General features: G+C 42.0%; 1 protein-coding gene across 4 annotated transcripts; it reads right to left on the bottom strand.

Annotated features, from left to right (window-relative positions):
* Positions 1-2,512: 2,512 nt before the first annotated feature.
* PLIN2 (perilipin 2) lies at positions 2,513-19,900 on the bottom strand. 4 transcript variants are annotated; one of them, XM_029203544.1, is made up of 8 exons: positions 19,855-19,900; positions 18,828-18,878; positions 18,546-18,741; positions 16,837-16,919; positions 15,386-15,671; positions 14,404-14,585; positions 13,361-13,495; positions 2,513-2,897 (listed from the first exon to the last, which is right to left on the bottom strand). In XM_029203544.1, the coding sequence occupies exons 2-8, from the start codon at positions 18,855-18,857 to the stop codon at positions 2,757-2,759; spliced, it is 1,053 nt and encodes a 350-aa protein (XP_029059377.1). In that variant the 5' UTR covers positions 18,858-18,878; positions 19,855-19,900; the 3' UTR covers positions 2,513-2,756. The 4 variants fall into 4 exon arrangements, with proteins under 4 accessions (XP_029059377.1, XP_029059373.1, XP_029059374.1 ...); XM_029203540.1 differs by lacking the exon at positions 2,513-2,897 and adding an exon at positions 11,562-12,418; XM_029203541.1 differs by lacking the exon at positions 2,513-2,897 and adding an exon at positions 11,562-12,418 and having other exon boundaries at positions 18,828-19,030; positions 19,855-19,896.
* Positions 19,901-27,059: the final 7,159 nt, after the last annotated feature.

The following is a 27,059-nucleotide window of genomic DNA, read 5'->3' as shown; positions in this document are numbered from 1 at the left end:
CATTGTGGAGCACAGGCTGCAGGTGCGTGGGCCTCAGCAGTTGGGGCACGCGGGCTCTAGAGCACAGGCTCAGTAGACGTGGCACATAGGCCCAGCCGCTCCGCGGCATGTGGGATCCTCCCAGACCAGGGTTCGAACCCGTATCCCCTGCATTGACAGGCGGACTCCCAACCACTGCGCCACCAGGGAAGCCCCAAGTACCATATTTTCTTTATCCATTCCTCTGTTGATGGACATTTAGGTTGCTTCCATGTCCTGGCTACTATAAATAGTGTTGCAATAAACATTGGAGTGCATGTATCTTTTTGTTTGTTTTTAATAATATAACTTAATTACACATTTTTCTCATTCCCTCTCCCCTTTTTCTTACAATTAATCTGTTGAAGAACCAGGGCTATTTGACCTGAATAATATCCCCTAGTCTGGGTTTCACTGATTGCGTCCTCATGGTACAGTTCAACATGTTCCACTGTCCCTGTCCTCTGTACTTTGTTCAAATTGGCACCTGGATCCAGAGGATTGATTGGACTCATGTATGATCACTTTGGCAAGATTAGATGATGGTTGGTATATGCTTTTTCATCAGGAAGTATGTAATATCTCTGTTTATGCCATTGACAAGCAATAATGCTAAGTGCTTAGATCCATTATTCACAGGTGATTGCAAAATGTTGAAATTCTCATTTGTCATTTGTTATGGGTTGAATGTTTGTGTCCCCCCCCCCCCCCGCCAAATTCATATGTTGAAACCCTATTGCTCAATGTGATGGTATTAGAAGGTTGGGTCTTTGGGAGGTAATTAGGATTAGATGCAGTCATAAGGGTGAAGCCCTCATGCATAGAACTATAAGAGTCACAAGAGGGTTTGCTTCCTTTCTCTGCTCTTTTCACCATGTGATGATACAAAGAGAAGTCAACTCTCTGCAACCCGGAAGGGGGCCCTCACCAAAACCTGACTCTGCCGGCACCCTGATCTCAGACTTCCAGCCTCCAGAACTGTGAGAAATAAATGTTTGTTGTTTAAACCACTCAGTCTAAGGTAATTGGTTATAGCAGTCCTAACTGACTATGATATCATGTATTTTTCATTTGTCAGAAGGAATACTTTTATGAGAGAGGTTTTCCCTCATTTACTATTTGTTTACCTAGTGATGAAGACATAAAGAAGGATAAATTCTTTTTTAATTTTTTTTGCCACACGATGTGTGGCTTGCAGGATCCTAGTCTTAGTTCCTGGAACCTGCACCCCCTGCAGTGGAAGTACAGAGTCCTAACCACTGGACCGCCAGGGAATTCCCAAGAAGGATAAATTCTTGATTCTTTCATTTTATTTTTTTTTAAACTGTACCTCCAGCCCTAATCTTTTCTTTTTTTATATATATTTGTTTATTTATTTATTTATTTATTTGGTTGCATCAGGTCTTAGTTGCAGCAGGTGGACTCCTTAGTTGCAGCTCGAGGGCCCCTTAGTTGTGGCATGTGAACCCTTAGTTGCAGCATGCAAACTCTTAGTTGTGGCATGCATGTGGGATCTAGTTCCCGGACCAAGGAATGAACACGGGCCCCCTGCATTGGGAGTGCGGAGTCTTAACCACTGCACCACCAGGGAAGTCCCGATTCTTTCATTTTATTTACCAGTTTTCAAGATAATAATTGGTTTGCTATCATCCCCTGAAAGTGACCAATTAGGTTGTTTATATAGATAGATAGAGATATATTTAGATTTTGATGGGGTTCATATTTGATGGGGTTCAATCTATTGCAATTATTATCCTTATTGAAGTTCAGATTGTCCCATCTTTAGTTAATTGGAACCTCTTCCAATTAATGGAACCAATTAATGGAACCTCTCCCAATAAATCAGCTTCTTTTCTATCTGAAATAGCAAGAAGTTCAAGGCTCATTTTGTACATTTCCTGCCTCACACCTGGAATCAGCCATTTCTCCAAGAAGCACTGATTTCTTTTAGTGGGAAAAGGTATTACAATACCTCTTTCTGACAAATGAAAAAGAATTACAATCTGGACACTGGGGGTGCTCCTCAATACTGGTTTGGCCATTGTTTCTACAATTTATTTAACTAATACTTATTTAATGTTGTTCTGTGCCAGGCATTGCTCTAAGATTTTATAAATGTTTATTTATTCTTCATAACAAACCTACTATTATCCTTATTTTACAGATGAGGAAATTGAGGTACAGAGAAACTAAGTTATTTGTTTAAAGTAACATAACTAGAAAGTAGAAGAGCCAAGATTGGAATCCAGAGTCTGAGCCTTTACCCATCATGATATGCTTCCTCCCAAGTGACCTGTTTTTTAGTCATATGCCTACCCCCTAGGCCAGGGGAAAGCAAAAAGACCTTGACTAGCAGATGCACTGAGACCACACCCCCCAAAAAAACATAAAGGTGCTGTTACCAGAAGAAACAGGAATGAATCCTGGGAGGAAAAAAGAAGTCCACTATATCAGTGTTTAAAAAAAACACTCTGATTCAAGATTATAAGCCCATTTTTATTATAGGCATTTCAAAGATTAAACTTTGAAGAATTATATAAAATAATATATGATGCAGAACGAGACTATTTTACAGAAGTTTGGGTCAATCAGAGTTTCATTACAATTAAGACCAAGTAGCCAAAAAAGAGATTAACTCCCAATAGATTAATCCCCAAAGCCACAGGAATAAACACATGAGCAAACATGAAATTTAATGTGACACAAACTGTGTATTCAGCAAAAGGAGATTTTTCTTATTAGTTATTCAACATTTTGCCCTGAGAAGGCTGAGGGCCATTGGCATGTGAATGGCTTGGTCCATCCTCCTCTTCCAAAGCTATAATATCTGGAATTTCATCAGCCTCAGATGTCAAGTCTGTGACACTGAAATCTAGTACCTGTAAAAGAAGAATCTTGGATATTAAAACAAACACTAATGAAGTGAGTTGTCAAGTCCAGGTGAGCTCTTAGAAACATAAATTACTGCATGTGCATGAACCTTACTTTGTCCATAACTACGCTGTCTTCGATATGTTTATAGTCTTATTTCCACAATTCACTCATATTATAAAAGCACTAAGGAAACTTCTCTTTAAAAGGAAACCAACTAGTGGTAGAACGAATTAAATGAAAGCTTTTGAAAATACAAGCTATAAAGCATTTCTGGTTATTCATCTGTCTATTTACCTATTATTCTCTTAAAACCAATAATACTCCTCTTTTCCATAAGTTTGATTTCCCATCCTATCAACCCTTTGGGAAGTGTCTAGGAACTAAGGAAGCAAAAAGGTCTTTGAATAGTTGAAAGAGCCATCACAAAGCCCTAGCTCTTCTCTGCATAGGAAAGGCTTTTAGGGATAAGAAGTTCTATTAACTGTTACTTCGCATACCATTTTGATAAGCCAAGTAATATTTCTTAACCAACAGAAGATTAGAAGCAGAAAATTAGTAAGGTATAACAAGTTACTAAAGGCTTGATAGCAGGGGAAAAAATTAGCTGATTACCTGACAGAGGCAAAAAAAACTAACAGTAACAACAACAAAAAATATCCATCGAAAAATAGACAGAAGGGAAAATGAGGAATTATTGTCTAATGGGTTTATGCTTGGGATGATAATAAAGTTCTGGAAATGGATAGTGGTGATGGCTGCACACTATAAATGTACGCTTAAGAATATGGCTAAAATGGTACCCTGGATGCTATGTATATTTGACCACAATTTTTAAAAACAGTTAAAAAACAAAACAAAACAAAACACGAAGCGAGAATCTTGCTTTTTCTTGGGCCCCTTACCTGGCTGTTTGTGGCCGTTATTGCACTTTTCCGTAAGAACTCAGGTGCTCAGAGGACTGTCTGGACTGAGGTAAACACTTCCACTATTTATTCCTGAGCTTTCTATTTGGGGAGATCAAACTACATTCTAGATCTTCATGAATGTTCACTTTTGAAAGATTATACCCAATCTGACATCCACAAAAGCCAACACTGCTTATATAAATTGATTCAGGGCATTACCCAGGCAAGTCAACTATCGCAATTTTAGCCTTTTTAAGTTAAAAGATGTACCTTGCTTAGCTCTCTGTTCTGATCTATTTGTATTAAATGTATATTTTAACATCCATTATCACTCTGTTTTTAATAAATGTAAAATAGAACAGGAAGCTATAACACAAGAAGATATAGAGAGAGGGATTTTCTGGACCCCAAATAAGGAAGCAAGCAGCAGTTCTCTCCTATCAGTGGCTAGATTGCTAGAATGGAAAAAATAAGCACTTTGACATCAGTAAGACATTGGACTAAATCCCCACTCTTCTACTTACCTCTTTTCAACCTCAGTTTCCTCACCTGTCAAGTGAGGAAAATACCAAATTGATTGCATTGCAAATGAGGAGTAAAGATAGTATACGCCTAGCTTGTAAAAGGTGCTCAATAAATTTCATTCTCTTCAGTTTCTTAAATACCACCCTCTTACACACACAAACCTCCAAAGTCGCCTATAGATCAGGTAACTACTGGCCTAAAGTAGAGTTCTTTGCAGAAGACTGGAGATTCCACACTTAGGATTTAGGAAAAAAGCCTCACCACCATCAAAAAAAAAGTAGCTCTAGTCCTTGAGATGATTTAGGAGAGCCAGATGAATAATTCATCTTCCATATATCCAGAATGAATCAGAGTGTATAATTTTCATTATTCAGGACCATCACCAAAACCTATTTGGGGGCCTGGCAAGGAAATAGGGGAGGGTGGAGCAGCTAAGAAATAGCAACAGTCTATCAAGTTTCCATGGCGAGTTTAATTTAAAATGTAGTGGTTGTGCCTGACCATCTTCATAGGGTTTTTAGAAATGTGGCACAAGAGAAATCACTTCACAGATTTATAAGATAAATTCCTTTTCCGTTGACATAAACAACAATAGTTTGGACCATCAAAGAAATAGTGTAAGGAGTCTCTTGCTGAGAATGCCCATCAGGCATTCTGAGGCCAAACTCAGAATCACATGCTTGCTGAAATAACCATAGTCCCTCCCTGCAAGGACATTCTTTTCAAGAAAACCAAGTGACCATGCCAGGGTTCCAGGGAGTTGCGTAATTTTTGCCGGTTGTTCACCATACAACCATAAGGGGGCACCACTCATTCATAAACTTCACTGATTTCTGTATTTATTATGACAATTTTCCAGAAGGTGGCACTACAAGTGTTGAGGATAAGGTGCCATTTTCTAATTTGCATAAAACTCCCAGAAGAAAACATAGGCAATACACACTCCTTGACATTAGTCTCAGTAATATATATATTTTTTTATCTGTCTCCTCAGGCAAGGACAACAAAAGCAAAAATAAACAAATGGGACCAAATCAAACTAAAAAGCTTCTGCACAGTGAAGGAAACCTTCAGCAAAATGAAAAGGCAACCTGCTGAATAGGAGAAGATACTTACAAATGATATGTCCGATAAGGGGTTAATATCTAAAACACAGGAAAAACTCAGACAGTAACTCAATATCAAAAAGCCAAAAATCCAATTAAGAAATGGGCAGAGGCCCTGAATTGGCATTTTCCCAAAGACATACAGATGGCCAACAGGTATAGGAAAAAGTGCTCAACATCATTAACCATCAGAGAAATGCAAATCAAAACCACAATGAGAGAGCTTCCCTGCTGGCGCAGTGGTTAAGAATCTGCCTGTCAATGCAGGGGACATGGCTTTGAGCCCTGGTCTGGGAAGATCCCACATGCCGCAGAGCAACTAAGCCCGTGCGCCACAACTACTGAGCCTCTGCTCTAGAGCCCACGAGCCACAACTACTGAGCCAGCATGCCACAACTACTGAAGCCCGCACGCCTAGAGCCTGTGCTCTGCAACAAGAGAAGCCACCACAATGAGAAGCCTGCACACCGCAAGGGGAAGAGTAGCCCCTGCTCGCTGCAATTAGAGAAAGCCCGCTGGCAGCAACGAAGGCCCAGTGCAGCCAAAAATAAAATAAATTAAAAAGAAATAAATTTATTTAAAAAAAAACCACAATGAGGTATCACCTCACACCTGTCAGAATAGTTATCATCAAAAAGACAAAAAATAACAAGTGTTGGCAAGGATGTGAAGAAAAGGGACCCCTCATGCCCTGTTGAAGAGAATGTAAACTGGTGCAGCCACTATGGAAAACAGTATGGAGATTACTCAAAAAATTAACAATTAGGGACTCTCCTCATGGTCCAGTGGTTAAGACTCCTTGCTCCCAATGCAGGGGCCTGGGTTCGATCCCTAGTCAGGGAACTAGATCCTACATGCCACAACTAAAAAGATCCCACATGCTGCAAGGAAGACCCCGCCTGCCGCAACTAAGACCCAACATGGCCAAATAAATATATATATTTTTTTTTAATTAACAATTGAACTACCATACATCCTGAAATTCCACCTCTGGGTATTTATCTGAATAAAATGAAAATATATATGCATCCCAATGTTCATAGCAGCATTATTTACAATAGCCAAGATATGGAAGCGACCTAAGTGCCCATCAAGAGATGAATGGATAGACACACACACACACACACACACACACAATGGAATATTAGCCAAAAAAAAAATAGTATGAAATCTTGCCATCTGCAACAACATGGATAGACCTGGAGGGTATTATGCTAAGTGAAGTAAGTCAGACAGAGAAAGACAAATACTGCATGATATCACTTATATGTAGAATCTATAAAATAAATGAACAAATGTAACAAAACAGAAACAGATAAAGAGAACAAACTATTGGTTGCCAGAGGGGAGAGGGATGAAGGGGATTAAGAGGTACAAACTAGCAGTTATAAAATAAATAAGTCACAGGGATATAATGTACATCACAGGGAATATAGTCAATGCTTTATAATAACTTTGTATGGTGTGTAATGTACAAAAACTTCGAATCAGTATGTTGTACACCTGAAACTAATATTGTAAACTATACTTCAATACAAAATTTTTTAAATTAAGCTAAATTAGAGTAGGTCTTTCTAAAATGACATTTTATGGAGTCTACACCAAGGGTCTTGTTAAATTTTGTTTTTATTATTATTATTTTTTGACCACATTGCGTGGCTTGTGGGATCTTAGCTCCCCGACCAGGCTCAGCAGTGAAAGTGCAGAGTCCTAACCACTGGACCACCAGGGAATTCCCAAGGGTCTTGTTAACTCAAGTAAATTAAGAGTAGCTCTTTTTTTTTAATTTATTAATTTATTTATTTTGGTTGCGTCAGGTCTTAGTTGTGGCAGGCGGGCTCCTTAGTTGCAGCAAGTGGGATCCTTAGTTGCGGCACGCAAGTTGCGCCATGCATGTGGGATCTAGTTCCCTGGCCAGGGATCAAACCCAAGCCCCCTGCCTTGGGAGTGCAGAGTCTTAACCACTGTGCCACCAGGGAAGTCGTGCAGCTCTTTTTAAAGTAAGACATTTTATGGAGCCCACACCAGATTTCTTGTTTGGAAAGAGTAGGACTGTTGGTAACCCTAGCCCTAGCTTTGTTTCAGATTAAAATCATTTGTTTCCTGTTTCCTTCATTTCTGAAAGTATGATCGTTGGACCACCTGCATTAGAATCACCTAGGATGTCTTTTTTATTTATTTTTTTTAAGCGATGCTTTTTTAAAGTGCAGGTGCCTGGTACTACCTCCAGACCTACCAACCAGATTCTGTAGGGGTGGAACCCAGGAATCTGCATTTCACCAGTGTCCCCAGTTGATAATCCCTGGCATAGACAAAGAGGGCAGAGGAAGGCTCACTGACAGACGGCACGGTTTTATCCATGCTGAGAGCTCACTATGGCCATTTCATACAAGGGAGTCAGTCTGATAGATATATTAGCTACCTCCTTACTGAGTTGTCCCGTGCTCTAACCTGAGTAGACAACGAAAAGGGACAAGTGCTTGATTCATACTATTCAACATCTACTCCTATTAATGCTAAGTTATAATTTAAATGGTTGGCTAGAAAAAAATTTAAAAAATGGTCGGCTAGAATCAAAAAGTCAGATAACAGGTGTAGGCGAGGATATGGAGAAACCAAAACCCTCATGTACTACTGGTGGGAAAGTAAGATGGTGCAGCCACTTCGGAAAACAGTCTGGCAGTTCCTCAAACAATTAAACATAGAGTGACCATATGACCCACTAGTAATTCTACTCCTAGGTATATACCCAAGAGAAATGAAAAGATCATTTACATGGTAACCATTTCTTCATCACTGACATTTACACAAAAGCACCATCTAAACTATTCATTTTTACTCTTGTAAAATATCCATTAACACTATCTGCTACCTTCCTCACTTTCTTAAATTCTAGAAAACATTTTTTTCAGTGTTAGCCAAAAACCACAGATATGATGATATGGCTCTCATATCGTTAATATGGCTCTCTCAAACAGCACTTTCATAAAATCTGTACCAAACTAAACGACCTAGGTCTATTCTACAAGACGAGTCTCCTCTGTGAGACTTAAAACCTTTCATTATATTATATCCCATTTCTCTCTAATCTGTAGGCCCAGTTTAAGCAAGTTAAGCATGGAGGAGAAATCCCAGGCAATTGTCTCCCCTCCCCCAAACACTGTGCTTTCACACCGCCACCCTATCATTTCACTTAGCCGTCTTCCTGACAATCTTAACAACTAAAGATGCGTTGTGTTAATCAGCAATCTCACCTGTCAAGTTCAACAGGGCCGTGGGCTGCCTGCCTCTTACTACCTTATCATCGATTGAGGGTGTGATATTCCTAGTCTGCCTTTTCCACTTGAGCACCCGGCCTCTGCTCAGCAACCCCTGGATAGTGAACAAGAAGGCCTCAACCCCAACCAGCCCTAAAAATATGACCTGAACCTATCCCAGTAAGGGTCCAGTTGACACAATTTCTTCTAGCAATCGGTAACTTCTCAAACATGAGGGAATGGCATCAGAATCTCAAAAAGTAAGCAAGGGGAACAGGAAAGATACCATAAAACATCTTTCTTTGGCCTAAGTTGACCTCAAGCGTGATATGACTTCTTATTCTTCTCCTTCTCTGCGAATAGTCCGATACTATTTCCTTTCCAGTTTCTCCATCTTTCAGATGAAGTAGGCTGCTACAGGATAGCCTGGGAACTTGGACATCCAACAGTGGAATTATCCAGCATCTTTTCCTTACTAAATAGCAACTGTGAAAATATGATAGGATATCCCACATTATAGGATATCTTTGGGGAAGGTGGACACTTAACAGCATGAAGGTATTGCCCTTTGAGATACAAGCAACAAATACCTTGGTTTATAAGGCAGGGACATCTCACAAGACCATCACCCATGCAGGCCTCTGTGCTACGTCACTCCTGGAGCTGGATCAGGACTGAGGCCCAGCTGGCCCAGTCCCAAGTCCACGAGAGCCCAGGAAGATCAGGCTGGCAAGAGCCCTCCTTTCCATCCCCCACCTGCTCCCCCAGGCATCATTTAGATGCCATTTCTTAGATTTGTGCACGAGTATCTATCCTTCTCCTTATTCCTCCTTCCCTCACCAGTCATCTCCATAAGCTAAATAATACTCTAAAAGGGATATCTCAGGTAAACCAAATTTTAGTTTTTCCTGTTTCACTTCATTATTCCTTCAATATCTATCATGCCTTATCAAAGTGGATATATTTTCCCAATCATGATCTGATATTATATACTCACTACTCACTCTGGAACTGGCCAGTTAAAGACACTATGTGTCACTGTCCCACAGAAGGTACCCTCATGACTAGTGCAAAACAGAAAGACACCCCATCCTCAAACACTTCACTTCCATCTGTTGAAAAACATCACTAATTTTACTTTACAGATGATAAAACTAAGGCTAAGACATTAATGGCTAATACACCATGTTCCTTTTTTTGCCCAGAACTAATTAGAAAGTTCACATTATAATTACATGCAAAGGAAAGAAGTAGGCTTGAACACTCAGGCACACTATGACAGGCTTCACGTAGCCAAATATTCAAGAACCTGCCGTAATTATAGACTGTGCTAGGCTTAGTCAGCTTTTTTCCCCTCAAAATAATTGTCCTCTTTGGGAAAAAGTTTGTTAAACTAAAACTGCCAGTTTATGCAACAATAAAATGAGGACACCACAAATTCTGAGACATGTTGACAACAAAATGAAATGCATGTAGGCACAAACTTGAGACACAAAGTCAGACAGACAAAACCAAGGGCAGTGGTATTCTTCTAGAAACTAAGGTCTCTTTATATTCTGTCTTGCTCATGAAGAACAGCTTTGAGAACAGTCTCTTTTTCATAAGCAATTCAGTAGGTACTATAACTCTTATGAAGGGGAAACACAAAGGTTTATGTTCAGTATAAGAAAGTCTGTGTACAGCTGTAGTATATAAATTTTCCAACCATTTAGAATCAACCACAAAATACCAGCCTTGAAGTTTTGAGGCAAATGACAGCAGGATCACATCCAACTTGGACTAATAAAAAAAATTTTTTTTTAAGAGGTAGAGTCTCTAGAAAAACCAGTCACTAGGGATGGGCAGGCCAGTGCATGGATTGGTTCCACCCTGGAAGCCCATAAATCATTGACAGTCCACCGTCCCAGAAACCAGAGGTTCCTTAGCTTCAAGTATCTCAGGGGGTCCCTCCAACTGAGCTCACATGTTTACTGATTCCTGGAGCTACCTCAAGGGGAAAAAATTTATTTCTCTAACTTAGTAAGCTTTGATAAGTTTATTCACACAAGTCCATGTAAAGTTATACACTGCTTCCTTGTTTTCATGGGGAGACAGGGGTGAAGCAGGGTAGAAAGAGGAGACAAATTTGACTGAGACTTCAGTTCTGCTGAAGGGCAGGACAGGTAGAAGCATGTAGCTCTATTTCACGAGTTCTAAGACTGGCTTTTTTGAAAAGGTTTGGCATACTGCAGCTTTGTCATGAGGAGATCCATATTTCCTAAATAATTAACCCACATTAAGGGGATTAGAAGTCTGGACACCCTAGGTAGGAGGTAGGAAGAACCCTTTTCTACAGGGGGTCCAAAGTCTTTTTTTTCTAATTATTCTCATGTGGTCTTCTAAAGGCATCTCACCCACAACTGAGGTTAGTGATTTCTCCCAATGTGACAACACGGTACCTTAAGTCCAGCTGAGACTGGACACTGAACAATCTCATTCCTTACACGTTAGATGGCCCCTTGGCAAGAAATACTGCTATCTTTACGTGAGACTGCTGCAAAGAGTCACTGCTTCCTCTCAGCTCTGATTTCTTTTCAGCAAGGCAGTCAGTCATAAGTGGCTCCTTCTGCTAGTTTAAAAACCTGTTCTCAGGGGTCCAGTAAATGGGCAAATGAAAGGAACCACCACCACCTAATAAAATTCTTATAGGAACATTAGCTTTTAATTTGTTTAAAACCTGTTATCAAACATTCCATTTTTAACATTAGTCTTCCAATGTTATTACAAATTCCCCAACAGCCCATCTGAATTCATGTGTATTAATAACCCTGTCATGCAGGCAAAGCAGTTCCAAGAAAGCCACACTAAAAGCACATGTAACACACAGCATAAAAGTGATCTATTCTGCAGTGAATTTTATTGAATTCAAAGGGGGCATTCCTTTATGAAAAATAAAAAACTCAGGGTGCACAAGCATGCATTGTGAGACAAACCAGTGCTGAGGCCTGCTCAGACCAAACCAGAGCAGACACCAGTTCATACAACAGCCCACACGAAGGTGTTTTTATTCAATACAAACAGACAGCAACAGTGGCAACAGAATGAGGCCATAAGTGCACTGGGACATTTTGTGAGTTCTGGATAGACTCTGAACAGTCTATCATTCTTTTCTTTCCAGCCAAGTAAACAACAGAACTCATCCGTTAAAGTAGAAACTTTAAAGCTCTTAATCCAGTTGGCAATGACTACAATAGAGGACCTTTTTTTCTCGATAGCTGCTTCCCCACTTCAGAGTTGTCTAGCAGGTTTCAACATAAGAGGAGGTGTCATCTGGCTGGCTGCCCTGTGCATTGCTGACAGGGACAGGTTCAATGTGTTTTGCGCTCAGGCTGCCGGGCCTCCTGGCTGTACCTTGGGCCTGAGCACGCTGAGACTCAGCCACCTGAGGATAAAAGGGACCTACCAGCCAGTTGAGGGGTGTGTTGTTAACAAGATAATCCATCACATCATCTAAAGACTCCTTCATTTTCTGCAGCTGCCCCTTGCTGGAAGCGAGGAGGCCATCAGACACTTCCTTAAAGGAGGCAACGTTGCGAAACACTGAGTAGATGTCACCAGCCATGACCCCCAAGTGGTTGGCCTGATCTTGGATGTTCTGTGGTAACCCTTGGATGTTGGACAGGAGGGTGTGGCATGTGGTCTGGAGCTGCTGAGTCAGGTTTCGGGCAATAGCAAGAGTACGTGACTCTATGTGCTGCAAATACGACAAGTTTAAGAATTAGCAGTGGATCCAACAGTCCTATGTATGAATTAGTTCACTTACAGTCAGCTGGTTATACATCCACCACACATGTGGATTCTTTAACTTTTTAAAATCCTCATAACAACCCTGAGTGAAGCAGTATTATTTCACATTTCATAAACATGAACATAAGCTTAGAGTTGAAATAACATGCCCCAGTTAACAGCTGGAGTGTGGATTTGAACTAGTGCCTGAGTCTTCAAAGTTCATGGTCTTAAGCTGAAGAAACCTAACAGGGGAGACCGGACAGAAGGAAAATACACTCCATATTAGTACGGCAACTTAGATATTCTCTCCTCAAGTGAGATATGATATGAACAAACAGTTAATATTGATTTCAAGGGCAAATGCATACTAGCTTTCGGAATGCAAAGGACCACGTTCTAGGGCTACAATATGCTATTTCTTCTGTCTGGAACATTCGTCCCCTTATTGCCTTTTCACCTAGTTTATTCACACCTTAGGTCTCAGCTTACCACTCATCTCTTCCAGCAAACCATCTGACTCACCCATCCTCACTCCAAGGTTGAGTTAGTACCCTTCCTATGTAGTGTTCTCATAGCAACTATATTTATGCTATCAAAAAATCACTATGACAGTAAAGATGCCTATATTCACTTAGTCTACAGCCATTGTAAGGGCAATGCTCGTGTTTCTCAATTAGTTGTATCCTGATAGGGACAATATGCCTATCTGTAAATTGTTAGATAAAGTTGCACATTTTTGCTTTTTGGTCACATAACAGGCAACCTATGTATACTGTATTGTTCAAACTTTTGATAGAGTATTCTAAGAGGAATAATAAGAAACTTATTAGTAAGTTTCTAATAAGAAGTTTTAATAGTAAGAACTTCTTCAGAAGCTGTAGTGGATGACTCTGTCCCAGTGTCTCACCTCAGCACAGTGGGATTCATCTGTATCATCATATCCGATGCTTCTCTTCCACTCCAGCCAGGACAGATAGAGCTTATCCTGAGCACCCTGAATTTTCTGGTTGGCATTATGCACATTCTTCCTGGCAAATTCAATCTAGAGCACGTTGAAAGAAGAAAAAGGAACAAACTAGTCAGACATTCTTGTTAGCCTGTTCTCAGATCCATGATGTAAATCAGCCAACATCAACTCTTACAGAAATTCTTGGTTTTTAAGGAGACATATCCCTGATAGCATTGTTATTTGTTATCAATATGTGTAAGTCAACGAAGCAGTCATAGTACTTATTGCCTCTTATTTAATTATTAAACCACTGTCTCCAATTTACATCCAGTTTAACACAGGCAAGGCAACTGAAATTTAATACGTGTAAAATATAAAATTACAAAAGAGAAAGGAACTCCAACTTCCTCTTCCCTGTTGCCAGCCACCTACTCCCCCTTCCAAGAATAAACTGGTTTCTAAGGGCCATACAATACATACTGTTCTGTAACTTGGCAATCCTTAATGGCGACACAGTAGTCTTTTGTGATGTATTGATGTAATCAGTCCCCTATTAGTTGATGCGCATTGTTTATACTCTTTTGCAATTCTGAACAAATATACTTATCTGTGAGAGAGGTTTCTAGAAGGAAAGCTGCTCCAGGCATAGGCGTGTCTGTAACTTTCCTATAAGAGCCCCTTGAATCCTCTGGAAGTACAAAAACACAAGTACTGCTCTTTCTCTACACCATCGCCCACAGCATCTAACTTTGCCAGTGCCATTGGACAAAACCGGAATCAGTATTTTGACCCCTCAGAGTAAGATTAACGCCACTTCATATATTGATATTTCAGCTATTTATACTTTTTTTTCTGCGAGTTTTCTGTATACTCTTTACCCATTTTTCTATTGGATTGTTCATATGGTAAGATTAAAATTCTTGCATTTCATGATATGTCTACTCCCAATCCTCGAGATAAATGAACTCACTTCAGATACCTTTAAAGGAAGTTGTACTCACCAGGTTGACAGTGGAATGGAGCTGAGAAATGGTCTCTTGGCTTTTCTGCTTAGCTTCTTTAACCCTGCTGAGGGCCTGCTGGTAGGCCCATGAGCGGAGCTTGGTGGACAGGGATCCCAGTCTGATATAATAACTTGGCTTCTGAACAGGATCAAATCCTTCCACTTTTTTGGCTTCTTTTTCTGAAGTTACATAGAAGTGACCAAAAAAAAAAAAAAAAAAGTCCAGGATCACAGCTCTAAGTGACAAGGCCTGGACTCTAACCTGGATCTTGACTTTGTTGATTCCACTCACCCATCTAGCAATCACGCACCCCTCTTCCCAAGATGCCTCATGTCTGCTGCTGGGCTTAGCAGCCCAGAACACATCCCTATATGTGACACATGTCACCTACATAGGTCTCTTCCCACTAGAGCTTCTTACCTGGCACACAGTGAGCACTAAGTCTTTAATGATTCTATACAGCAGCCCATTAAGGACAATCCATTTATAGAAAGTATTTCTCTAGGCTAATTTCTCCCGAAGTTTCAAGACTTACTACGTACAACTCAGTGTGAAACTTAAGAGTGCCTTAAGAAGGAAAACTATAGGGACAGAAAGATTAGTGGTTGCTCAGACAGTGGGGGTGGTGGGGGGATGGAGACTGACTGCCAACAGGCATGAAGGATCTTTTATCTTTGGGGGTGATAGAAATTGTATAACTGGATTATGATGGTTATGTAACTGTAAATTTAGAATGAAAAAAGGTGAATTTTTTTGGTATATAAAAGTATATCTCAATAAAGCTGTTTATAAAGACTGCTTTAAGATATAAAACATTGGGAGTTCCCTGGTGGCCTAATGGTTAGGATTCTAGGCTTCCACTGCCATGGCCCGGGCTCAATCCCTGGTCGGGGAACTGAGATCCCACAAGCTGCATGGCACAGACAAAAAAAAAAAAAAAAAATGTAAAACATTATTTCAACAAAAAAAATCCAATTACCTAGTTCATCCTTGGTGAGAGGGAGGTACTGGTCTACCAGCAGCTCTGATTTGGTGAGCGCATTTTCTACTCCACTGCTCACCAGCTGCATCATCCGACTTCCTAGGACTATGTTAATGCCGCCACTGACCACGGATTTGGTCTTCTCCACACTGCCAGTCACTGTTCCTTTGGTCTTGTCCACCACCCCAGTGATTGTGTTGGCCACAGAATCCTTGGCCCCAGTCATAGTAGTCGTCACAGCATCTTTTGCCCCAGTCATAGCTCCTTTGGCATTGGCCACAACCTACAGGGAAAAAGGCAGATCATTTGGCTGGTGAGAAGTATAAAAACCTAGTTAAGTTCTTAACTAAGGTAGCATAGTTGAAGAGTTAAAGAATGAATCTGGCCCTTTTACTTTCTAGTCGTAGGTCTTAGACAAGTCACTGAGAGTTGATGAACCTCAATTTCCTTAATCAGGTATAAGTACCCTACTTGCCACCACTCAAGGGTTGTTGGAGGACCAAATGAGGGAAACAGATAAAAAATCTGTCAATTTGCCAAGTTTTTTTCTTAATTTATTTATTTATTTTTAAAATTTATTTTATTTTTGGCTGCGTTGGGTCTTCGTTGCTGCACGCGGGCTTTCTCTAGTTGCGGCAAACGGGGGCTACTCTTCGTTGCAGTGCACGGGCTTCTCACTGCGGTGGCTTCTCTTGTTGCAGAGCACAGGCTCTAGCCACATGGGCTTCAGTAGTTGTGGCGCACGAGCTCAGTAGTTGTGGCGCACGGGCTTAGTTGGTCCACAGCATGTGGAATCTTCCCGGACGAGGCCTTGAACCCATGTCCCCTGCATTGGCAGGTGGATTCTTAACCACTGTGCCACCAGGAAAGCCCAAGGTTTTTTTGGTTTTTCTTTTACACTAGATGAACCTATAGTAATTAAGGCACAAGGAGTACTCTAGAGAAAATGGCATTTTCCACACTGACATGCTTATACTGAGCCCCTCATGCATGCCTATAAGTATAGATATAGGTATCATGCACACCTGGCCCTATGCACACAGCCCCAAGCCAAAACACAGGTAGAGGTGTCAGTTCCCCATCCTACTAGATGTGCTCTCAGGTACCAAGTGAGAAAAGGCTCTATTTGCCACCTCTGCATTTATCCAGTACCACATGGGAATCAGTGATTTGAGAAAGCAATTTCACCTACAGAGATGAAGCCACAAATTTAATAGAGGTCAGACTAAAGGTATTCTAGCCCAAAGGTGGATAGTTCATCTCTGCTTCTTAAGACAACCTGACAACAGTTCAGGAGGTAACGGAGTGATCATTACTCTTTCAAAATTATATCCAAGGTTGAGGGGACAAACAAGTATTACCTGTTTATGGTCTGCACAGCCTGTGTTAAACAGATAAAACTTAAAAATGTCAGGTGGCAAGCCTCAGCACTCTTGTCCCAAGCTCACCTGGTTTGTCGGCTGATTCAGAATAGGCAGTTTCTCCTCAATCCTGTCTAGCCCCTTACAGGCATAGGTATTGGCAACGGCAACTAGAAGAATCACAAATGATGAAAATGTTAACAGTCTGGGTAAGAGTGAATATATATCTTGAGCCTTCATTCTTACTATAAAAAAACAGCAAAAATGTTCATTTTAATTTACCATGCAATACTTTGCCTGGTTCCTCTAGTTCAGAAAGAAGATTCTTGCCAGGCAACTTTCTTCTACTGACAGGGAAATAAGGATATGGGTGTGGGAAGGGTGGGGGGAGCAGCAAGCAGAGGCAGTGACAGGCCAAGTAGGATGCTGGCCAAGAAGCCTCCTACTCATCAACTGTCCCCTAAGGTTAATGCCAGGAGAAGCCAGGCTTCACCTGAACCCTCATTCAGGGAACGAGGTATATGAAAACTCTCAAAATTAGTATCTCCATGCTAGTTTAATCCTCACCTACACTTCATTCAGTAGGTGGCAGTGTACTTTGGGTTATCATCAGGAAACAGTATGCTAACAGCACCCTGGATCTCCCTAAAAAGACCCGGATTTTAGTCCAAGCTCCCCCCACCCTCCAGCAATGACCAAGCCTAGAACTACTACTATACTCATTTGGGAAGTAGCAGAGTTGGAAAACTGATCTCTAAAAGGTTTCTTATAATCCTAAAAGTCCACGACATAACCACTTGGGGGAATGATTTAAACCCTTATTCAAAAGTAGTTCATAATGTGGAGAAATTGAAGATTCCACTCCTAAGTATATACCCGAGAGAATTCAGAACATATGTCACACAAAAACTTGGGCACAAGTGTTCACAGTAGCATTCATTATTCATAATAGGCATAAAGTAGAAGCAACCCAAACATCAACTGATGAATAAAATATGATATATCCATGCAATAGAATATTAAATTATTCCATATTAGAAAGGAATGAAACACTGATATGATGCTACAATTTGGATGAACCTTGGAAACATTATGCTAAGTGAAAACTAGCCAGTCACAAAAGACCACATATTTTATGATTCAATTTACATTACACGTCCAGGATGTGCAAATCTATGAAGACAGAAAGTAGATTACTAGTTGCCTAAGGTGGGGGGAGGGGGACGGGGAGTGACTGTGAGTATAAGTGTACAATTCACAGGCACTCACAATACAATATTGAGCAACCATTACCACGATCATTTTCAGGACTTTTTCATCACCCCAAACAGAAAGTGGTATGAGGTTTCTTTCCGGGGTGATGAAAATGTTCTAAAATTGATTATGGTGATGCCTACACAACTCTGTGAGTATACTAAAAGCCACTGAATTGTATGCTGATGTTATTTTTTTTTTTTTAAAGCAGTTCACATATACCGTGTAGTCCCAAGGAAGTCAGCTATTTCAGTTCACTCACTCTTTCCCCATATGACCTCACTTGCCAACACAGAAGCATCTCCGGGGGATTTTTTTTTGTAATATCATAACATCTGCCATTGTTATGAAGCAGGCCTTCTATAACAATGAGGGTCACCTGGCAGTTTCTCCGGAAAGGCAGCATGTGTCTCAGGAAAGGCTGAGGATTCCTGATGTGTGCCTAAGGCATAACACTGGCATTCACCATATTCAAGCCAGCTCCCGGGCTCACTCTTGATGAGTACATAGGACTACATTTTGAGGGGGAAATCAAAACTCACTTTGTGGCTCTAGCTTTTGGATGATTGGCAGAGCACTCGTCACAGCCACCGAGGTGATGGTCTTCACGCCCTTCTCTGCCATCTCACACACAGACTTCAAGTAGGGATACTGACCCTTCGTATTGATGTAAGCCGAGGAGACGAGGTCATATGTGGAGCTCACCAAGGGTAGGTTGGCCACCCTTGTCACCACACTCTGCAACCAAGGAGGAGGGAGAGCTTAACTTCCAAAACACACTGGGGAGGGAAAGGAATCAAGAAACTGCTATTTATAAATCATACCGGCTGTGGTTCAACTGCAACAGATGCCATTCTTCTTCTGGAGAAAGAAATCTGCAGAAGAGAAACTTGGTTCAGGACACTGTAATGAGACTCCCAGATTCATTCTCCAACCGAAGCAAATGCTAATTTCAAGTAGAGCAAAATTCAAGTTTGGTCTGCATCTCTTCCCACCCTCTGGCTCTCAGAGCTCTCCTCTGGGCAATCTGAAAGAAGGTTTTTAAAGCTCACGTGTACAAGTCACCCACTTAAAATGTTCAATTCAATGTTTTCCCCACCAGAACATTAGAGATGCCTTTTGAAGATAAATATCTGTCCACAAAAATGCTAACCAACTTAAAACCCATGGTAAAACTAAAGAGATATTCCAAGTAGAAGACATCTTGTACAGTCAGGACGATCAAGACAGAGCACTTTGGTGGGGGGCGGTGGTTACTCCTTCTTTGTCAAAGAACTGAAACTAGTTCAGGGGACACTAAACACACGAGAAAGGAGGTGCTCCGCGGAAATGAGAAACTTTTCCGGACGCTTTAAAATGTCAATTTAGTGTCCCCAACGACCCACAGCCACACAAAACAGCCTCACTGCTAAGCAGCAGAGCTGGAAAGTTAAGAACTTCGGAGCCAATCAGTTCACCCTCCGGCCAAGGGTCCCACTTTTACAAGAAATGAGAACCACGCTAAAGGCGGAAATCAGACGCCAGCATCAATAGCCCGTCTGTCACTGCGTACCCCACAAAATTCTGTTTCAAGACGATTTTCTCACGCGTTTCCTTTTAAATAACGTCCTTTCGGGACGACTGGAAACTGTTACCCGCAACCAAGCCAAGAAGCTACAACCGCACTAAGGCAGCGGGCAGAAAAGCAGCCTGAATCAAGGAACAAAAGCGAGGTTGCGAAGCGCAGGCCCAGGAGACAGCCCCTTCCCAGCCGGGGCCCGGAAACCGCCACGAGGCCGCCAGCGTCCAGCCTGGAGCCCGCTGGGGGCCGAGCCGCGATGGACCGGGACCGCAGAGGTGACGCGTACCCACCGGCTGGCAGCAGCCCAGAGACCAGGATCCAGCGGGTGCGCGTGGCGTTCACAAGGCCCGGCCCGCGGGCGCCGGGCTATATACCCCGACCCCCCCGCCCCCGCCCCCGCGCCCGCCCCCGCGCCACGTGACTGGCGGCTCCCTGACGCCCGACCCCCAGAAGCCGGGCCGAGTCCCGCCACCTCCCCCAACTGCAGGGCCTCCTCCAGGGGTGGGGGCCCCTTTCGGGGTGGGCGTGGCGGGGGGGCCCTGCCTGGGTCAGGGGTGCTGGGGTTCCTCCGACAAAAATGCGGCCGGCGCCCACGCTGGATTTGTAGTTTTGCAAAAGGCAGTGGAGGAGTCGCGCGGACAGACGAACAGTAACTAACCTGTTGATTTCCACCAGTCCTCAGAATAGAATTGTCTTTAAAAATGGAAGCAGTGACGTCTGGACTGTTATTTATAACAACTTAAGTTTTGTGAAATTCTAAATGATGACGGACGTGTAGAGATGGCTGTTTTGCTGCTCTTTTGACTTTAAAGTCAGTTCCTCAAACATCCGTCTGATTTAAAGTTGAATTGGAATTTCCAAACAGGGAATTTTTTTTGAGAATACCGTTTGTTGGTTTTGTTTGTTGGTTTGTTTCAGCGAGACTTAAACCCAAATCACTCCGGGATGATAGCTGCCTATGATTACTATGCAAGATGGCTTTTTTTTTTTTAAGAAACAGATCAACGTCTGAGTCCCAGTTTCTTCTTGTGTAAAATTCAGGATTTGAACCAGATTATGTGAGCAAACAAATTGTGCAACTGCCCCATCCCGGGTAGGAGCTCTGTGGACCGCTCCCTGAGTGAGTGGCCTGGGATCTGATGACATCGCCGAGGGCCTCGGCCTCCCTGCTCCCTCTCAGGGAAGGTAAACAAGAAAGCACAGGTGGGAGGTGCGAGGGGGAACTGGCGCCGGGTCCTCGGCCTCAGGCATTGGGAGCAAGCGGAGGCAGGGAGGACGCAGGAGCCTGGCGGCGGGCTTTGTCAAGCTACAGAGTTTGAACTGTGGGAAACCCTCAAAGGCATTTACCTTAATTACGTAACTAGTGTTGCATGCACAGAGATCCTGTGCATATTTAAAGCTCCAAACCGACCCATTAAAAAATGTATCCTTTATACAGGACGGAAGACATCTGGAGGCCCCCAGCAAGAAAAACCAAATATTGTGTCTTCCCGCCCCGCCTACACACACCAGGTCATTCAAAACAAAATGCAGTACTACCATAAAATAACTGTTAGGAAGTCCAAAAATTTATGGGTGTTTTTCTCCTATGTTGAGGTCTTCAATGCTTTAAGCAATCAAATTATTTTTTGCTCTTCTTTTTGCTCTTCTGTCTTTGTTGGTGCTCTAAGCAGATGTCTAGTGTGCCTATTGTTAATGTCACCACCCTAACCTAAAACGACAGGAATTTGAGTGATGATGGTGAGGGTTTTTGTTTTTGTTTTAAACTTCTCACTGTTCTGGCCTCTTATTTTGCAACAGAAGACTCTTGCCCTTTCACCTGTAAATGCCTCCATGCTTTTACTTGTTTTAAACCTGTGAGTCACTTGCCCTCTTTAAGGATAAGCAAGCTTCCTTCTGTTTTTCTATACCTGAGAAGGAGAGGGCTCCAGAGACTAATGTTGGGGTCTAGACTTTCCAAGTCCCCAGAGGATAAAGCACACCATATTCTGCACCTGCTTTTCTTTCATCTTCATGAGTCTGGGACAACATGGAGCTAGTGGCAATAATAACACCCAAGTCCTCCAGGTGATTCTGTTGGTCTCTAACGTTTGAGAACCTTTGTTTTACAGAGGTGATTTTTCATAGTTGGTCTCGGGACTAGTGCATCAGAATCACCTAGGGTGCTTGTTAAACATTCTGTCTCCTACCCAAGCCCTACTGAGTTAGGAGCTACAGGGGGTAAGGCCCAGGAGCCTACATTTTTAAAAATACTTTCTTTAGTAACACCACTTTACTCTTCACAAAGCACTTTCATATGTTCCTCATTGTTTGAGCCTCCCAACAATCTGGGAACTCAGTGCAATAGGGATTATCACTCCCATTTTAATAATGAGAAACAGAGACATTAGGTGATTTTGCCCACAGTCATGACTGACTAAGTAGCAAGCTAGGTGAGACTAGATCCCGGGGACATAACCTGAGCTAGTTACCTAGTTGCCCTTTGCCTTAGTTCCTTCATTTAAAAACTGGAAATAATAACAGTCCTTTATGTTCTAGGTAAAGGGTATATGGTTATTCATTGTATGTACTAGTTTTTCAACTTTTCTGGGGCTTTAAATGTTTCATAATAAAAGGTTGAGGATACTACCCAACAATGAGAGAGAATGAACAGACCTATAACTACGTGCCATGTAAGTGAAAGAAGCTGCATACAAATAATACTGTACAAAACAAGCAAACTAAGCTCTGTTGTCAGAAGTAAGGCTTGGTAGTTGCTTTTGAGGGAGGGGAGGGCTAGTAACTGGTTGGGGCCACAAGGGGCCTTCTGTGTGCGAGTAATTTTCTTGTTCTGGGTGCTAGTTACATGTGTCTGCTCTTCTTGTGAAAGTTCATTAAACTGTACACTTTATTTTTTATATGCATGCTATACTTCTCTTTTGAAAAGTTTTGAAAAGTTGAGAAGAGAAAAAAATAGTGGTGCTTACTTCATAAGGTTTTTGTGAGGAGTAAATGAATCAATACATTCAACAGAATAATGCCAGGCACATGGAAATGGTACCTATTATTTGTGTTTTTTTTGAACTTTTGAATTTTATTTTATTTTTTTTTATACAGCAGGTCCTTATTAGTTATCTATTTTATACACATCAGTGTATACATGTCAATCCCAATCTCCCAATTCATCCCACCACCACCACCACCTCCCCACCACTTTCCCCCTGTGGTGTCCAAACGTTTGTTCTCTATATTTGTGTCTCTATTTCTGCCCTGCAAACCAGTTCATCTGTACCATTTTTCTAGGCTCCACATATATGCATTAATAAACGATATTTGTTTTTCTCTTTCTGACTTACTTCACTCTGTATGACAGTCTCTAGGTCCATCCACGTCTCTACAAATGATCCAAGGAAATGGTAGCTATTATTAATGTTTTCTAACCACACCCAGAGCCTTTTTGCCCAAGAGAGCCTTGCTCACAGGGGAAGCAGAAGCGGCACCAGGGAACGAGCCATATCCCAGGTCCCACCTGATCTTCCTTCCTGGACTACAAAGTGTGAGAGACTCTGTTGACAGAGACACATTTCTTAGACTTCGTAGCAACTCAACCTGGGTGTATTATTGATACAAAGTAATAGTAAAATAGCAAGAAAAAGAAAATCTGACTTGAAGTTTCCTCTTCCAGAGGTAGGGCAACTGCCTCCTTCCCCAGCCCTTATCCTTTTTTCTTCCCTTCCACAAAAGCACCATATGCACCAGCTACATCCTCCTGTATCCCTGCCTCCATGCAGTGCTCCCTCCCTCACAGACCTCTCTCTCTGGACACACCCTTGTTGCCTCTGCCTGGAGTGCCGGCCCACCTGGCAAACTCTACTCACTCTGTAATACTCAGCTCTCCACTTCTGTGAGGCCCTCAGCTCCCAGATCACTGGTGAGTAGTAGGACTGGGCCTGCAACCAGGTATGTATGACTCTAGAGTCTACACTGTTTATTATTACTTGGTGTGTGCTCTTAGGCAGTAAATGCACTTGACCCTCAGTGCCTGTAAGATGAAGGAGTTAGATGATATCTAGGGTTCCTTCCAGCTGTATTATGTTAACCCAAAAAAATAATACCTTACCTTGTGTATAGCTTTACAATGTCCTTTTTTTTTTTTAATTTATTTTTGGCTGCGTTGGGTCTTTGTTGCTCTGCGCAGGCTTTCTCTAGTTGCAGCGAGCGGGGTCTACTCTTCGTTGTGGTGTGCAGGCTTCTCATTGTGGTGGCTTCACTTGTTACGAAGCATGGGCTCTAGGCAGGCGGGCTTCAGTAGCTGTGGCGCACAGGCTCAGTAGTTGTGGCTCGAGGGCTCTAGAGCACAGGCTCAGTAGTTGTGGAGCATGGGCTTAGTTGCTCCGTGGCATGTGGGATCTTCCTGGACCAGGGCTCGAACCCGTGTCCCCTGCATTGGCAGGTGGATTCTTAACCACTGCGCCACCAGGGAAGCCCAGGAATCTTAATCTGGTTAGTCGTATCCCTTGAGGAGGAGCTAGGACTCTGTTTTATGGCCAAACTATTGTCATTACTTTTCTTGCTTAGCTGCATTTTCTTTGTTTCTGTATTCTCTCATTTCCCTAACTAGCAACTGCTTTGCCTGCTCTCTGGAACTCAGGGAAGGCCTAGGAGACTAAAGCCTTTTTTTTGTTACCAACAAGAAACGGGGGAAAGGGAGCGGCTTTTGTACCTGGGAAGGCACCACAGGGTCCTGCTCCATTTCAGTCCCCCCTCTTCTTTGATACTCCTCAATCCTGAGGGGAACAGAGGCAGGACAAGGAAGGGAATGGAATACAGTTTTGGATAGAGAGGTTCATCATAAACTCGGGAGGGGAACTCGGTTTCATACCCAGAGATTCTGATTCACCTCATTTAGGAAATAGTCCAGAAATGTTTAAAAAGTAGCCCGGGTCATTCTGATGCGGGTAATCCAAGAACTATACTTTAAGAAAACTGCATCTGGGACTTCCTTGGTGGTCCAGTGGTTAAGACTCTGTGCTTCCACTGCAGGGGCATGGGTTTGACCCCTGGTCAGGGAACTAAGATCCTGCATGCCTCTCAGTACGGCCAAAAAAAAAAAAAAAGAGAAAGAAAAAGAAAACTGCATTCAACTACAGTATTATATATAGAAGGGATAAACAACAAGATCCTACTGTATAGCACAGGGAGCTGTATTCAGTATCCTGTGATAAACCATAATGGAAAAGAATGTGAAAAAGACTATATATATATATATATATATATATATATATATATATATAAATCACTTTGAAGTACAATAAAAATGAACACAACATTGTACATCAGCTATACTTCAATAAAATAAATTTTTTAAAAAAGAAAACTGCATTCAAACCACACTCTTCTGAGAGACCAAGAGGCTGGGGGATCTGCCTAAGGCACCGCAGCGGGCAGAATCGAAACTAGAATGTGAGGTGTCCGACTCCATAACCTTTCCGCCATGTACACAAAAATACAACTCAACAATAAGTCCGTTTTATGAAATCATCTTGGCATGAAGAATTTCCCTTTATAACATATGTTTATTGATTTAAACTCTAAATCGAGCTTACTGGCCAGCCCCAACACTAAAAAGAAAGCCTGTTCCCGACCTCACGGCCTAATAGCCCCGAGAACATATGATTTGGGGGTTGCTGGAGCATATGGCACTTCGCTTTGCAGGATGAGTGGTCTTTGTCCCTGGTAACCTAAACAGCTCTGCTTGGAGGCCAGGTCCACTGTGTATCCAGATCGCAAACAGTCAGGGCCTGACCGTGCGGAAATAAAAGCAGGCAAAGTATTTTCTGAGGGCCCCTCACCTACTCTTTCAGCCTCTTTTCTCCTCCTTTGAGAATCCTCCTTTCCCTAGGTGCTTTGAGTCTCCCTACTGCAGTATCCTCTCCCCAACACACTCCAATCCTAACAAGCCTGTGCTCTCAACTAAAAAATCAGATGCATTTCATAAATGAATTCAAACCCAAATGCTAAAGACTAGTTTATTAAGTGCCCTCCCCTAGGGGCATTTACAAGTTAATAAAAATCTTTTTTTTTAAATATATGATCCAATTTTTTAAAAGTTTAAAATAAATAATTTATTTTAAATTTAAAATAATTATTTTAAAATAAATAAATAAATTAATTAATTAATTAATTTTATGGCTGTGTTGGGTCTTCGTTTCTGTGCATGGGCTTTCTCTAATTGCGGTGAGCGGGGGCCACTCTTCATCGCGGTGCGCGGACCTCTCACTGTCACGGCCTCTCTTATTGCAGAGCACAGGCTCCAGATGCACAGGCTCAGTAGTTGTGGCTCATGGGCCTGGTTGCTCTGAGGCATGTGGGATCTTCCCAGACCAGGGCTCGAACCCGTGTCCCCTGCATTGGCAGGCAGATTCTCAACCACTGTGCCACCAGGGAAGCCCCTATAAATCTATTTTTTTAACAATTTATGAAATATATTCACATGTGAGGTAGGAAGGATATGCTATGCCTATTCTGTGCTCTGACTCAAAGTCACTTGTCCAAACCACTTATTAGGTTTGTAAGCGGTAAAGTTAAGTCAAAGATCCTGTCTACAACCTTTCAGCTATATCATGCTATCTCTGAAGAATAAACGTCAAAGGTCCCCAGTAAGTGTTTGTTGAATGAATATTCAAATAAAGAGCAAGAGGGAATGAGGTAGTAAGAAAGGAAGAGGATAAAAAAAAAAGATCAGGGGCATTTCCTCAGGGGACTAGAAAGGAATTGTTCTTGGTAGATGGGGAAGAAGGCTTTGTGAAATTACGAAAGCCTGCCCCAAACAGACACACAGGTGCACACTGCCTTCCATACACTACCTATGTGTCATTCCCCAGGCTTGATCAGTTCCCAAAAGACATCAGGCCTGTGGATAAAATGTTTATTTCTTTTTTGTTCTTTCTCAGGAATTAAGTATCATAGGTCATTTTAACTTTGGGCCACCAAGCCCAGATGATAACCCTAGAATTTTAGAGCAAGAAGAGATTCTACTGATTATCTAATCCAGTGGGTCTTTATGTTCATCTTCGTGTGAAAATTGTTTGGGGCACAGATCTTCAAACAAGCACCTTCTCCTGGGATGGCTTCTTCAGCAGTTTTCTTGGAGGAAAAAGCTGTGGGCCAGCTACCCTTGGAAAGTGGTCCTTTGGGCCTGGCTTCATCTTTGAAAAGATGCCTGATCCCTCCACTTCTCTGAGCTCTCTATTGGTCGAGGGCAAGGTGAGAAGTAGGGGTAGGAGAGGAGTGATTTTTGTTTCTTGCTTAAGTATGTTAATTTTGGAAAGATGACTGAGCCAAAAGTTTTGGGAATGACAGCTATTATATTCACTGTCAACCTCCACATTCGAGCTCTGGAATTAGATTTGACAAAGATGCTTTTTCTAGGTTGGCTTCTGACAGAGCCAATACTAGCAGTCCTTAATGACTCAACAAAAAACTGAGGAGGAAATTGTGGGAAACATGACTTTAC

This window comes from Monodon monoceros, unplaced genomic scaffold (genome assembly GCF_005190385.1).
Source record: "Monodon monoceros isolate NGI ecotype Baffin Bay Population unplaced genomic scaffold, NGI_Narwhal_1 Super_Scaffold_5, whole genome shotgun sequence".
Classification (NCBI taxonomy): Eukaryota; Metazoa; Chordata; class Mammalia; order Artiodactyla; family Monodontidae; genus Monodon; species Monodon monoceros.
The sequence above is the reverse complement of the archived record's forward strand: the minus strand, read 5'-3'. Positions and strand labels throughout refer to the sequence as shown.

Excerpts from the sequence above, each read along its gene's own strand:
- PLIN2 (XM_029203540.1), bottom strand. The coding sequence starts at position 18,857 with ATGGCATCTGTTGCAGTTGAACCACAGCCG. Across the intron at positions 15,672-16,836 it reads TGAATCAGCCGACAAACCAG|GTTGTGGCCAATGCCAAAGG; the intron begins GTGAGCTTGGGA and ends TTTTCCCTGTAG. Across the intron at positions 14,586-15,385 it reads TCTCACCAAGGATGAACTAG|AAAAAGAAGCCAAAAAAGTG; the intron begins GTAATTGGATTT and ends ATGTAACTTCAG.